General features: G+C 44.9%; 1 protein-coding gene across 2 annotated transcripts in view; it reads left to right on the top strand.

The window, feature by feature from the left end:
• The window catches only part of LOC146007610 (NACHT, LRR and PYD domains-containing protein 3-like), a 133,470-nt gene that overhangs the window by 61,899 nt on the left and 55,978 nt on the right, over positions 1–15,593 (top strand). For both annotated transcript variants that reach the window (XR_014444366.1, XM_083146091.1), the window contains exon 9: positions 633–803. Coding sequence is in view for 1 of the 2 variants with exons in the window: in XM_083146091.1 (XP_083002217.1) it covers positions 633–803 (171 nt within the window). In the remaining variant the exon portion in view is untranslated. The remainder of the gene's footprint in view (positions 1–632; positions 804–15,593) is intronic.

Genomic DNA, 15,593 nt, shown 5'->3' with positions numbered 1-15,593 from the left:
TTAAAACTAATCCAATCCAAACAATCAAGAGAAAAATAAAAAGTAAAAAAGTTTTTTAAAAAGGAAGAAAAAAGTATTCCTTTTTAAAAAACTCTTTTACTTTTTATTTTTTTTCTTGATTGTTTGGCTTGGAATCAAGTTACCTTTATAAGCTTCGTATCGACTCACATAAATGGGAGTTTGGTACGCCTAATTGAAATTTTTCACTATATCTTCAATATCTTATTGTTGTTTAATTTTGGGTTCATCATCTTCACCTGAGATTGATCATCATGACCGGACACCAACATGAGTAAAGAGACTTTATTACAACAGAGGACTATAGTTCACGGTCTCCATAAGTATACAGTGCGTCTTATTGTTTCCAAGTTCCAATTTTTCTTCCTGAATTACAGTATGGCCTAACTTCAGAATATGTTAGTCTGTGTAATGCAGGTGAGATCTCGGATATCTAAAGGCATTATGCTGGTGTTAAAATGTTTCACTACTTTTGCTGTAATGATTTGGAAACTGCCATATTGCATAAGTAAAACAATTATAAAAAATGGTAAATGTTTAGTGATAGCATCATGCTAAGTGTGAGACTAGAATTATAAGAAATAAACTAACCCATATCCCTCATCTCCCATCAGATTATTTTCCTGTAGTCTGACCTCCTCCTGCTGTGATGATCTCCGCTCTGTTATTACTACGCTCCGCTCTCTGACCACAATGGACCTGTCACACAATGATCTGGGGGATTCTGGACTGAAGCTTCTGTGTGAGGGACTAAGACACCCGGACTGTACTCTGCAGGAGCTTAAGTAAGATCTATCTCAGTACAAGTTTACCAAAGAGGTATCAACTAGTGTAAAAGCAAAAAAGATGGCCTTTAGGACATACAAGCAGACTCAAAATAATAAAAGTGATCAGGCGTGCCAAGGCACAAGCTGAGGAGAAAATGGCTCAGTCAGTAGATAAAGGAAACAAAACTTTTATTAAGTATATAAGTGAAAGGAGAAAATCAAATGGAGGAATAATAAGACTGCAGACAGACACTGAGAATTTGGTGGAGGGAGACAATGCAATTGCAGATCATCTAAACAATAACTTTTGCTCCGCATTCACTATAGAAGGAGAAGGGAAGGGACCACAGTTAAGTTGCAGGGACAGTCATAAAAATAATGTAGATGGAAGTACATTTACTAGGGAGAAAGTCCTAACAGAACTTTAAAGACTGAACGTGGATAAATCAATGGGGCCAGACGGAGTTCATCCAAGGGTACTAAAAGAACTAAAAGATGTGTTAGTAGGGCCATGAACAGATTTATTCAACCAGTCACTAGATACAGGTGCAGTTCCAGAGGACTGAAGAAGAGTAAACGTAGTTCCACTGCACAAAAGCGGAAGCAAAGAGAAGCAAGTAACTACAGACCAGTGAGCATTACATCAGTAGTAGGGAAATTAATGGAAACACAATTAAAAGAAAGAATAGTGGAATATCTTAAATTAAACAATTTACAGGATCCAAAACAGCAGGGAGATCATGCCAAACAAGTCTCATTGACTTTTCTGACTCAGTGACCAAAATACTAGATGAAGGGGGGCTGTAGATGTGGCATATCTAGACTTTAGTAAGGCATTTGACACTGTCCCACATCGCAGACTGCTAAATAAACTTGAAAGTGTGGGATTGGATTATAAAACAATTAAATGGATAAGAACCTGGTTGCAGGATAGGAAACAGACAGTTGTAGTAAATGGGATGCATTCAATGGAGGGACATGTTACCAGTGGAGTACCCCAGGAATCTGTACTTGGACCAGTGCTCTTTAATATCTTTGTTAGTGACATTGCAAATGGTATTGAAGGGAAAGAATGCCTTTTTGCAGATGACACAAAGATATGCAACAGAGTAGACAGACCAGGAGGGGTAAATCAAATGACTGATGATCTAAGTAAACTGGAGAATTGGTCAAGAGCATGGCAACTACAGTTTAATGCTAAAAAAATGCAAAATGATGCACTTGGGACTCAAAAACCCAAAGGCTCAATATAGTATCAAGGGTACTTTGATGGAAACTACTGAGGAGGAAAGAGATCTAGGAGTGTAGCAAAGTGTACTGTAGCAAAGCAATGAGGAAGGCTAGTCAGATGCTTGGTTGCATAGGGAGAGGAATCAGTAGCAGAAAAAAAGACGTAATAATGCCACTTTATAGGTCATTGGTACGGCCTCATCTGGAATACTCTGTCCAGGGGTGTGGTATAGTAACCCGACAGTCGGGATTCCGACAGTCATTAGTCAGACATCGGAATCCCAAATGCACAGCATGGGGAGCGCAATGAAGCACCTTGCGGGCACGATGGCGAGCTGAGCTCGCCACCTATTTTATTCTCCCTCTATGGGGGTCGTGGACCCCCACGAGGGAGCAGTCGGGATTCCGACGTCGGAGAAATGACTGTCGGAATCCCGACTGTCGGGGAGCCGTCCGGCACCCGTGTCCAGTTCTGGAGACCATATCTTCAGAAGGATATAAATACATTAGAGAGTGTACAAAGAAGGGCAACTAAAATGGCCTACATCACAAAACTTACCTGGAAAGACTAAAAGATCTGAACATGTATAGTTTGGAGCAGAGAAGGGAAAGGGGGGACATCAAGGGTTTTAACATAGTACAGGAGGGAAATTTTCTTCAAAGGAAAAGAAGTAATAGAACATGAGGACATCCACTGAAACTGGAGGGAGGTAGGTTCAGGGGAAATGTTAGAAAGAATTACTTCAAAGAAAGGGTAGTGGATACATGGAATAGCCTCCCATCAGAGGTGATAGAGGCTGACAGTAGAACAATTTAAACATGCTTGGGATAGGCATATGAATATCCTTACAAAGAAATAAGGATTAAAAAGGGTTGAGATTACCTGAAGGGTAAAAAAAGGGGCAGACTAGATGAGCCAAATGGTTCTTATCTGCCGTCAAATTCTATTCTATGTTGCTAAATTCTCTCAGTACTAGCCATAGACCATACAAGGCACAGACACAGGAAATATCTGCTGGATTTTCTCATGTTATCTGAGTATAGTTTATGGAGCTATTATTCTATTCATTGTTACAATACAACCATTGCTTTTTTTTAATACAATTTTTTTCCCTTAAGAACACATTGATTGCATAATATACTGGTAGGTCAATTTGGCTTCCAACAAAAATTAACCCTAGAATGTCTTTTTCTGCATGTACATGTGATAGGGAATATAGATTGTAAGCTCCACTGGGGCAGGTACTGATGTGAATGTTCAACGATACTCTGTAAAGTGCTTCGGAATATGTATGCGCTATATAAGAAACTGTTAATATATAAGTTGATTTTTATGAGTTATAATATACATTTTGGTGAATAGGAATTAAGCTGGTCATACATCAGAAAGAACATATCATAATCCTGATTATGTCACGATTTCCCTTTAACTCCCTGGCAGTACCGGACCACTTTTTTTTTTTTTTTTTTTGACACACGATGTGCTTATCTGCACTCAATGCATTGTACTATACAGCTGCCACATATGATCGATCATATGCATCACAAAAACACTCATGATGGTCTTACAGATTAAAGCTTCATTTAAGTAGGCTGGGCTTCTAGCGGAATAAACCAGGCACTATGGGGCAGATGTATTAAGCCTTAACAAGAGATAAATGCAACGGTGATAACTGGAGATAAACGTCCAGCCAATCACCTGCTTACTGACTTTTTTTTCAAACACAGCCTGCAACATAGCAATTAACAGGTGATTGGCTGGGCGTTTATCTCTCTTTATCACCCTCGCGTTTATCTCTTGTTAAGGCTTAATACATCTGCCCCTATTTTAGCTCGTTGCACTTCTGTCTACTCTCTGACTAGTGAGGCTTGGTTTTTACCCTACTGAACATTCCACACTGCTAGCTACAGTACTGTGCACTGGTTTGTTTGCCTGGCATTACAAAGTGCTTAGTACTTCTTGTTTTTGTGAGTTATATACTATAGTCTGTGGTGATGGATCCCTGACGCTATAGAGTTCTGATGTCCTATGCTGTGATCAGGTTGAGTGGGGAGAGGGAGAAGGCCCAGCACAGGATGAGATACTGCTGGACCAAGGATTGGCTGTTGGAGATGGAGAGTCAATCCTTCTGTAGATGCCCTTGCTCATGGTGATTAAGGAGAACAATCTGGAAAACTATCGCAACTTCCTGCATATGGATGCTGCCAACTTCTGGTGACCCCTTATATACAGAGGCTGGATACCAAGTTCCAGAGAGCCATCATGGCCAAGGAGAGGTTGGTGGCTGCACTGTGGTACCCGTATCTCAACTCAAGCTTTGGGGCGTATCATCCCTGAGACCTGAAAGGCAATCATGAAGGTGCTGCAGGACCAGTATTGCAAGATCAGAAAAAAATAGCCGCCCACCACATTTGTATTTGAATTAAACAGGAAAACTGTGTTATTAAACTGTGTTTTTTTTTACTGAAATCCTGTATTGAGGGTTTGTGAGGTAAAATCTTCTATTTGTGGCCAACAAGGATGCTTAAATAACTTTATAAAATAGTTTTTATAGAATTTTTTTAGAAATATTTGATATTACATAATATGTATATCAAACAATAGCTGTGTAGTGGATTGGGGAGGGTAGCCTGTGGAGGACAAGCAGTGAAGGGTGTGAGCTTTGTCTCCATCTTGAGAAGACTGTTTCATGCTCTATACAGCATTTCTGATGATAGTTTTCAAAATGCATCATCTGATTTTCTGTGACTTCACTTAGGGCCTTATTCTGGTTGGTGCGTACATTTCCGTATACTTTCGGATGGCGTTTTTTAGCCGTCTGCGCATGCGTGGGCAACGCTATGTGCATGTGCCACGCATGGTCTCCGAACTCGTTCTCACTAATACCGTACAGAAATGTGCACCGCAATCACTCGGGAAATATGGGCGTGTTATGGGCCTCATTCGGAATGACACAGGGGCGTACTTTCAAAGTGGGCTAAACTGGGCGGAAACCTGGGCGGACACGGGGGAGTGCACTTATTTTGGTGGGCGTGCATTCGGACAGCACGCCGAATGCACGCGAACAAAAAGGCCAGAAATATGCGGTGTCCATAAGCGAGTTTTGCTTTGCGGACACCACTCGGTCATGCACTAGGCATTCGGAACGCCTAATCAGGACGGACGCACCTCAACCAATGTCAGCTGAACACAATACAATCACCTACTTTACTCATTACTTGTTAATTACACGCTTGTCACTGCTTCAATTGGAACCATTGCAGCTTAAATGGAACAATACTAAACACACACATATATGCTGCACTTTTCACACACTTTTACACTGCAAATAATGAACACAACTTAATATTAATAATACAAATACACATGTCACTTCTACGTGTATCAATTAAACCACACATTTGGGGGAAACAAAAAAACATTTATTAAAGGAACTTATAAAATAAATGAGAAATTGCAACAACATAAAAGGTAGCAGAGCAGGAAGACTATTACATAATATATACTAAATCGGGTTGGGATCATTTGGTCTATTGCATTATGGTAGAAAGTCATTAGGTCGAATCCATTAGGTCGACATGCTAAAAGGTCGACATGATTCTAGGTCGACATGGGAAAAGGTCGACATGATTCTAGGTCGAAAGGTCATTAGTTCGACAGGTCATTAGTTTGACAAGGTCATTAGTTCGACATTGTCTATGTCGACATTCACAAGGTCGACATGGGGTTTTTCACTGTTTTTTTACCTGAATGTCACAGTCGACATGGACACAGTTTAAAGTGCACTGCATCCCCTCGCATCGCTCGCTGCGCTCGCAATGCGTCGGGCACGGTGCCTCGCTATGCTCGGCACACTATTTTATTCTCCCACCACGCCCTAGTGGATGGTAGGGCATGAAATACCGCCTGTCGGCACATGTTGGCTCAAAAAACAGTGAAAAACTCCATGTCGACCTTGTGAATGTCGACATAGACAATGTCGAACTAATGACCTTGTCGAACTAATGACCTGTCGAACTAATGACCTTTCGAACTAGAATCATGTCGACCTTTTCCCATGTCGACCTAGAGTCATGTCGACCTTTTAGCTTGTCGACCTAATGGATTCGACCTAATGACTTTCTACCATAATGCAGTAGACCAAATGACCGCATCCCACTAAATCCATGTATTCAAGACATACATAGCCACAGCAGAATCATTAGGAACACATCAGGTGGCTTCACAACAAAAGTATAGCAACAACACTTCAAGTACAGCACACAGTAATGCTAGCCAAAACAGGGCAACAGGGGAACCAAACATGACATTCGAAGCGAGGGCAAATGTGGGTACCCTCGGCACGGAATTGGACACAGGAAGCTGACACACACAGCTCAATGAAAGATTTGGGAAGACATAAGGGTGGAGATTAATGTGGACACAAGTTCATTTGCGGGCACGTTTGCCCCTGGCAGGCTCCTTGCCACGTGCAGCAGCTCTTCCGCCACGGCCACGGTCAGATGGTGGGCCAGGTGGAGCACATGCTGGGGAGGGGGTGGATCTTCTTCCCCCTCTGGCAGCAGGGAGTGCTGATGTTGGTAATGCACCAGAAACGGATGCTATTAGGACCCTATTGCTGGCAACTAGCTCCACCATAAGATCATTATGGCGGTGGAGGAGTTCATTTTGCCGCAGGGCTTGATCAACCAGCACCTGCAGGCTAGCAGCAATAGCTTGCTGGCTGGCACTCATAGCCTGCAGGCTCTCAGCGATACTCTGCTGGCTGCTGGTCAAACCCTGCAACACCTCCTCGGCCCTACGCACCCGCTCTGATGCCGACTCTCCCTGCTGCTGAATATTAACAAGCACATGCCCCCACGTGGCCAATTCAGCCGCGGACATTGGCGGCTGCTGCTGCATGGGCCTGCTACTGGGGCCAGGTGGCACAGACTCCTCAACCTCCTCAAGAGATGCTTGACCAAGTGGTGGGGATGCTGGTGAAAGAGAACATTACAATTACAACACATTCCATGACAAATTCGAACCATCTACTTATGGCATGGCAAATAATTACCTTCAAGCAAAGAAGCCATGACTTCCGCTGGGGCCTCGCTGTCCATGGTGCTCACCCCCCGGACCTCCTCGACTGCAATGCAGCACTCTGCCATCAGTTCCAGGGGGGTGATCTGCAGCTTTGATGGCATGGGGCCAGCCCCAGAGGTGTGGCTGTGTTCCCACCGCTGGGTCAATTTCTTCTTGAGGTTCGTTTTGAAGTCATGCCACCTGCAATCAAAGTTTACATATTAATACATGTCACTCCTCATGTTTGCTGTAGCACCCATTGCAATCTGCACCATAATAAAACATGTGCCTCATGACACCAAACTTACATTATATTAAATTTGAAACCCAACCCTTAGAAGATACACTCACCCTACAATAACTATCAATTCAATGACATGGCAAACATGTCTGTGCCTCCAAGCAACGTGACCGCCCATTGACCAACTCCATCTAATATCTAATGTAAACATTACTGGTCTTGTACTGCTCAAATGTAACACACATGAACTTGCCTCTTCTTAACGTGCTCCGTCTCACGAACTTGTGGAGCCACCGCATTAATCTCCGCCGTTATGTCCTCCCAGATCTTCCATCTCCTTGTGTGTGTCAACCGGTCCTGTGGACACTCGATCCAATCCCGTGCGTGGACACTCGATCCAATCCCGTTTCTGGTGGTTGGTTCCTCTGTTGGCCTCTTTCGGCCACGCCCTAGGCCACCTGTCGCTGTACTCGAAGTGCTGGCCAGGCTACTCTGTTGGGAAGCCACCTGTTGTGATCCCAATGATTCTGCTGATGCTGAAGATGGGCCAGCTGCCGATTGTCCTGATGTAGATGGCCCAGCTGCCTGCTCTTCTCCCACTGGCTGGTCTGGGTTGAGGGGGACATAGGTGGTGTTGGACTCCATGCGGGCTAAGAGGTTCTGCAACACCTGGTCTTCCTCTGATTCAGAGCCAGCCATGTTAGAAACAACTGTGTGCCTTTGTAGCACAACTTTAAATACTTTTGGAGTAATTGGCATAAAATCAGCTACAAGCTGCGTTCCGTGCGGCAGCGTCACGCACGGCAGCGTACGCCGTGGTGTGTGTGCGGCGCATAGGCCACGCCCATAGTAGCTGTAATTCACTTGTGCAAAACCTGGCGTAACATCAAACTATAATGTAGCTGACCTGTTTAAAGTTTTGTTGTCATGGACACCTGTAACGTTATGCAATCCTAAATGCTATCTGTCAATGTTCAGTAGTACTGTGTTAGTGTGGAGATTGGCCATAAAAAGGAATTTCCACAATCCATTTTTAAATCCGGCCCAGAAGTCATGCAATAGTGATCACTGATGTCATGCACAACACATGTGCTAGGCCTATAAATAGTGCATAGCAGATAGGTGCATTTGTTTCCAGAGCTGTATTGGGCCAGGTTCTAAGGTAAGCATTCTGCTGCTCCAGATTGTTGGTACAGCAAAGTCTTGTTAGCATTACAGAAACATGTTAGCTGGCCACCATTTAACTGACAGATGTTAAACGTGTGTGGCACCATATAATGGTGAACTACATGTCCCAGCATTATTTGAATTGTTTTTATGTAGTTATTGAGCAGATGATCACACCTGTAATACTTACTTTGTGTTTAGTTGTTACATGTTTTAAATACATTTGTCTTTAACAAGGTGTGTGGTGAGGTAATATTATTGTAACTTCTTTCTAGATTACTATGGATCTGTGGGACTACACTGGGCGCCCCTGTATTGTACGTATAGTTGCATCAAATGTGTCAAATTTTGGAGTATCACCAATCTTGGCATAGGTGTATCCTTATTTTTTAACCTTTTGTTGTAGCTTGCTGAAGCAGTAATGCAGTACATGGGCTAAGGTCACTTGCGGCTCACCCCACTCGTCGCCCAAGGAGGCCAGGACGTGCTAGAATCTTCCGCACATGGGTGACACTCTTTGGGATGCCCGATGATGAGGTACTTACTAGGTACAGGTTACCCCCACATGTTATTCTAGATATACTCTCTTTAATTGAGAGTGATCTAGAACCTCTTCATGGGCTCACGACAGCAATTCCGCCTCACACTCAGCTGCTGGCGGTGTTGCATTTCTGCGCCTCGGGATCCTTCCAACAAGTAGTGGCAGTACTTGCTGGAATATCTCAGCCGGCTTTCAGCCGAATCCTGAGGCGTGTGACGTCAGCCATGTTTAGGCGCAAGGGGCACTTCATGGCCATGTCTTTTGCCCAAGAGACCCTTCACGGAAGCCAGCAGGCATTCCATCAAATTGCTGGCTTCCCTAATGTGATAGGGGCTGTGGATGGCACCCATGTACCATTTGTGCCTCCATCAAGAAGTGAGAAGATCTATAGGAACCGAAAATTGTTCCACTCACTGAACGTGATGGTGGTATGTGGCCCATCCATGGAAATTCTCGCCTTCAACTCGAAGTTTCCCGGAAGTGCCCATGACTCTCATGTTATCCGACAAATCGGGATTTGGCAAAGACTCCAAGAGCTTGAAGGCCATGATGCGTGGGTTCTGGGTGACTCCGGTTACCCATGTACGCCCTGGCTACTTACGCCGTACAGCTCCCCAGAACCAGGCCCACAGGAGGCATTCAATAGGGCGCATGTTGCCACCAGGCAAGTGGTGGAGCGCTCAATTGGCCTGTTGAAGGGTCGATTTAGAGTGCTCCATCGCACTGGTGGTGACCTACAGTATGCGCCTGAAATGGTGTCGAGGATTGTGGGCCTGTGTGTTTGTTTTCACAACATAGCTGTGCGGCGTGAGATACCCTTTGATGAGTGGGAGGTTCCATCTGAGCCACAAGACCCGCCCATGCGCCCATCCGCGGAAAGCAGACGCGGATACCAGCTGCGGGACTCTGTGGCCCTGAGATACTTCAGGTACATTTCTGAATGTTGTCCAGACCAAACATGTTTCGGATAATAATCCACATCAAGGTTGACAATGATTTAAACTTTGTGTCCTCCTAATTAAACATTAGGCAGCATCGCCTCTTAATGGCAATAGCAATAGCACTACGTATTGTGTTTGAGGTGTATTGGTTTAAGGGCAATATTGCACGTATTGACCATAGATTTGAAAACATATTTTATGTATTCATTTTTTTAGCTGAGCTTATGATCCGTGTCTGGTGAGTACATTGGGGCCCTTATTCTGATTGACGCGTACTTTTCCGCATACTTTCGGATCGCGTCTTTACGGCGTCTGCGCATGCGTGGAGAACGCAACGCGCATGTGCCACGCCTTGACTCCGTACCTGTTCGGGCAAATCCCGTACAAAACTGTTCACCACAATCAGTCGGGAAATATGGGCGTATTATGGGCGTCATGCGGAATGACACATGGGCGTAGTTTCAAAGTGGGAAAAACTGGGAGGAAACATGGGCGGACACGGGGGAGTACACTTATGTTGGGGGGCGTACATTCGGATAGCACTCCGAATGCACGCGACCAAAACCGATAGAAATGTGCGGTGTCCAAAAGGCTACTATTGCTTTGCGGACACCACTCGTTCCTGCGGTAGGCGAACGGACCGCCTAATGACTACAAGCATTAACACCTGAACCCAATAGAATCGACTCCTTTACTCATTACTCACTAATAGGACGCTTGTCAGTGCTTTAATTGAAACCATTGCTGCTTCAATTGCTGTAAGGGTTAATGTGTGCAATGCATGTGTTAGGCATGCTTGTAAGGATATATTGGCATCTAATTGATTCCAATTCCAAATATGCATTTTTGTATGAGGATAGGTAATTGAATAAGTGGGTCATGTGATGTATTGCAGAATAGACATAATAGTGGGTTTTTTGGCGTAAATACACCGCTTACGTGCGGTAGCACCGCTTGGCTCCCGTTCGATGCGGTATTCCCGTGCATACTCTGTAATACTCTGTAATACCGTGCCGAATCGGAGTGTTTCTCCCGCACACGCATGGTTTGTATGTCGTCCGTAAACACGCCCTGTTCTTAAAGAGTGAGTCCGTCCGAATGCGGAGGACACGTGGGCGTTTCTACGGACGATGGCCGCACGCGGCAGAACACCGTGGCGTGCGGGCCGCACCGTAAGAATTCGGGAATATCCGCACCGATCAGAATAAGGGCCTGAATTACTTACTTTTTTCACCATGTATGTGTGGGATGTGGGTGTGATTATTTTATTTGGTGATGTTATTTTTATGATCACTTATATATTTATATGTTTATTTGGGGTGTTTGGTTCAAAATATATAAGCAGTAGGAGGTAGTCAGGCAGGCAGGCAGCCAGGCAGGTGTCCAATATAATGGTTTAATCAGGAGAAGTGCTAGTATGTGTGTGTGTTTTTTCTCATAAATGTACGCATACACATAAATGCATACAGTAAGTAATGCGAAGTACAGCTAAGCGATGCCAAGCTATAGCACGCGTTGCTTGGCGGTGCGATGTTATCGCCGATGGTTGGGCGCATACACAATGTCCATGTCAATATGGATAATAAAGTTAATACAAAATAGTGAGCTTACCAACCAATCAAAGGACAGGTAGAATATTCATGTGCCAGTGGTAAAATGGCGGCATACCAGCGCGCAGCACCCTTTACCACTGCGGAGCTGCTGTCGCTGGTGGCAGTTATGGAGAGGAGGCTGGGGCGTGCAGGCCCCTTCATCTCAAACGCTGACAAGCGCCGGGCGTACCTTGCTGCCCGGCGCCGGATATTCGCCCGCACCAATGTGCGGAGGACCGTCGCCCAACTGGAGAGGCGATGGTCCGACCTGAGGAGGCGGCAGCCGGAGCTGCTACAGCGGCTCAGACGCCGAATTGAACGGTGTAAGTTTTTTCGCAATTGATCAATCATTAAAATTAAGGGCCATATGTATCAAGCTTCATAAAGTGATAAAATGGAGAGTGATAAACAACCAGCCAATCAGCTCCTGCCTGACATTTTTCAAACACAACCTGTAGCATGATAGGAAGGAGCAGATTGGCTGCCTGTTTATCACTCTCCATTGTATCACTTTTGAAGCTTAGTGCATCTAGCCCAGTGAGTGTTTGCATTTTCACATTATTGAATAATAACATTACATGAGGTCAGTTGGGTGTTTATGACATAGAAATGCCATATACTATATGTGTGATATATAACACATATATAATGTGGTTAGGATATGTACTTGGTCAATTTCAATGCCAAATGACACTGACCCATTTTGTTTTGTTAACCCACAGCACGGGAGAGAGCCAGACAGGCCAGAGAGGAGGAGGGCCAGGAGGCCGCCGAGGAGGCCCAGGAGGCCTCAGATGAGGGGCAGGAGGTGGCCGAGGAGGGCCAGGAGGCCGCCGATGAGGCCCAGGAGCCAACATCTGATGCCCTGGAGGTCCAGGAGGTCGCCCTGGAGGTGGAAGTGGAGGGCCAGGTTGAGGTGGAGGAGGAGGAGGCGGGACAGGTGGAGATGGAAAAGGAGGATGAGGGCCACCATGAGGTGGAATACCTCGCCTCCACCACCCCTACACACACCCCTCCCCCTAGCCAATCACCAACCTCCACTTTCTACCTCCCCCCCCCCGGGTACCAAGACGCCCTACCCCTTCAAGAGCTGCCACCGCCTCCAAGGCTGGAGGAAGAAGAGCCGGTGGAGGTGTCTGGCAGGGGTAAGTAGACGTAATGAGTCATGACTAACTTAGGGACAGTTAGTTATGTGGCAAAGATGATGGCATTTTGCTATAATAGAGTAAAGAGTAGTCCAAAGAAATGTAAACCAACTGACACACTTTGGACTTATAAGGCCATGCTGCAACCGTGCAATGTGCAGGCTCATATAGGTGATGAGTGTTTCTTTAAGCAGGGTCTTTGTATAGAAGACAAACAAAACATCAATGGAATATCGGCAGGCCAGATTTCTAATGGAGTCTCAAGTGTCCAGTTCTCCTGGGCCCCCCTGTAGCCAGTGGCCCTGTGTTGGTGGCATTTTATTTTGAAAGGACTTATGTAGGATGTATTGAACTTCGCAATGGTTTGGTGTATGGAAGCAGATTAGTGCTGCACTTTGACCTGTCTGGCAATGTGACAAGTAATAGGCTAGAGTGACTAGGGTAGCCTTTTAATGTGTTATCTATCTATCTATCATGCAGTTTAGCTATTAAGCAGTAACATGCAGGTATATATGTATGGCTAAATGTGGCATGTTGTAGTGGGTGTAGGTTTCGAGTAGATTGGGGAGTGTTTGGGCAGGAGAAGTGTGAGTGATCCTCAAGTGTTGTTGTGATTTTGATATATACATTGTGAAATGTATATGTCACACAAGTGTGTATGTTTGTGTGTGTGTGTGTGTATGTGTGTGTGTATATGTGTGTATGTGTGTGTGTGTGTGTGTATGTGTGTGGTGGCAGCATCATGATCATATATTTTCTGCCATTAGATACAGGATTGGCTAAGGATTTGTTTGTATGTATGATTTGTCATGGTGCAGGTACTTCGGATTGACTGTACAAGGTGTACCTGAGTAGCATAATTAATGTTGTACCCCCTTTCTCATGCCCACAGATTACCTGGAGGCAGCCCAGGGTGTGCGAGGGGCCCTAATGAGGTTGCGTGAGGACCTCATGCGGATGGCTGGCCATGTGCAGGACCTCTGCGACCTCCTCCTGGACTAAAAGTTGTATTTTAAAATTATGTTTTATATGCTGTGTAAATAAAAGTAAACGTTTAATTAATAAGTTGTCTGTGTGTTATTTTAGTATTTTACAGCAAAAGTCTAAATATTAGGGTAAAAAAAAAATGCGGATGTTTAGTTATGTACGCTGCAATAGCATTTTTTATTGCATAGGGAATGTTAGGGGTAATGTAAAGTGCTTGTAAGTGTTTAAGGATCAATTAGATAAATAATAGATGACCAGGATCAGCAATCCCTTTTCAAAGTGGTTTGATAATTGCCTAAGTGTGTCATGTGATCCATTTGGGAATTCAGATAAGAGTAGTGGAGTTTTGTGCGTAAGTACACCGCATCGGTGCGTACTGGCCGGTTCGCGTCCGTTTTGACGTGGGAAGTCCGTGCATACGCGGTCAGACCGTGCAGAATCTGAGTGTTTCCCCCGCACACGCATGGTTTATATGTCGTCCGTGAACACGTCCTGTTTTTAAAGAGTGTGCCCGTACGAATGCGGAGGACCGGTGGGCGTTTCTACGGACGATGTCCGCACGCCACCGCACAGCGTGGCGTGCGGACCGCTCCGTACGAATTCGGGAAAGTACGCACCGATCTGAATAAGGGCCTTAGTGCACCGCTGGTATATGAGGCAAAATTTGTCTGGAGGTTTGGGTAATGCCTGCCTGGCTTCAATTAGAAATTGGTCTCCTATGTTTTTTTTATTTCTTGATATTATGGAAGAAGGAGCTGGTGGTGTTTGTGATGTTCGGGTGGATGGAGAGACTACGTTGCAAAGGAAAATAAAACATTAACTTAATTTTTTCTTTCCTTTACAGTTCCCTACAAGTATGGAGAAATAGTTAGCCATTAGTGATAACTTTGAAAAATGTTGGAAGTTCCCTATAGGTCCATACACACTGGGCTATTTTGCCTAGTGTGTAAGGCGATGATTGCTGTCATCGCTGGGGGAATAGCCTCTCAATGTATACACACCGAGCAACTTTTCCCCTGCCCCACTGTCAGCAGGGGGCGGGGGGCTTTGCATAGCGCAGCGCTATGCAAAGCCATCCACAAAGCCGATCATCTGCTGGTAATACAAGCAGATGAACGGCTTTCCTGACGATGATGCGGGAGCACACATCACAGGTCATCACAGGGCCATACACACTGGGTGGCTTTGAGTTGAAAGCCGCTCAAAACACCAAGTTTGAGCAGCTATCAGCTTAAAATCACCCAGTGTGTATCGGTCTTAACTGTGGCGGAGCCAAAGCTGAGACACACATTCGCACTAACCTGCCTGCCAACAGCAAATCATACTATTACAATTACAAAGGGTACTTTAGCATTGTACTAATGGCGGTGGTCAATGCAAACTACAAGTTTGTCTTTGTGGATCTGGGCAAGATTAGCCATGCCTCCGATGGTGGCTCTTACAAGAATACCGCTTTCTTTGACCGTCTCACCGACAAGACCCTGCATTTATCAACTCATGAGGAAACAAGGCACAGCCTAAATTTTGTGTTTGTGGAATAAGAGGCATTTGCCCTTCAGGAAAACATTATGAAGGCTTAAGCACAAAAGAAGGCTTATAGAAACAGAAGCGGATCTTCAATTACTGGCTTTCTCTTGCATGGTGCATTGTATAAAATACCTTCAGTATTTTGAGCAACCAATTCAAGATCTTCCACACCCCTATCAAATAGAGGTTGTACAGGATTGCCTGTTGTGTTCTGCACAACTTTCTCCACAGAAAGAGGTCATTCTGATTTATTTGGTCCCCGGCATGTTCACACCAGGGACCGATGGTTTTGCACTGCAAATGTGCATAATCGCATATGCAGGGCGGCTGTGTGGGTACCTATGGCAACTTGCATAGTTGTCATGGTGGGGG

Source organism: Crinia signifera, chromosome 6, assembly GCF_055691185.1.
Source record: "Crinia signifera chromosome 6, ASM5569118v1, whole genome shotgun sequence".
Classification (NCBI taxonomy): domain Eukaryota; kingdom Metazoa; phylum Chordata; class Amphibia; order Anura; family Myobatrachidae; genus Crinia; species Crinia signifera.
This window is presented reverse-complemented; position numbering and strand designations above follow the sequence as displayed.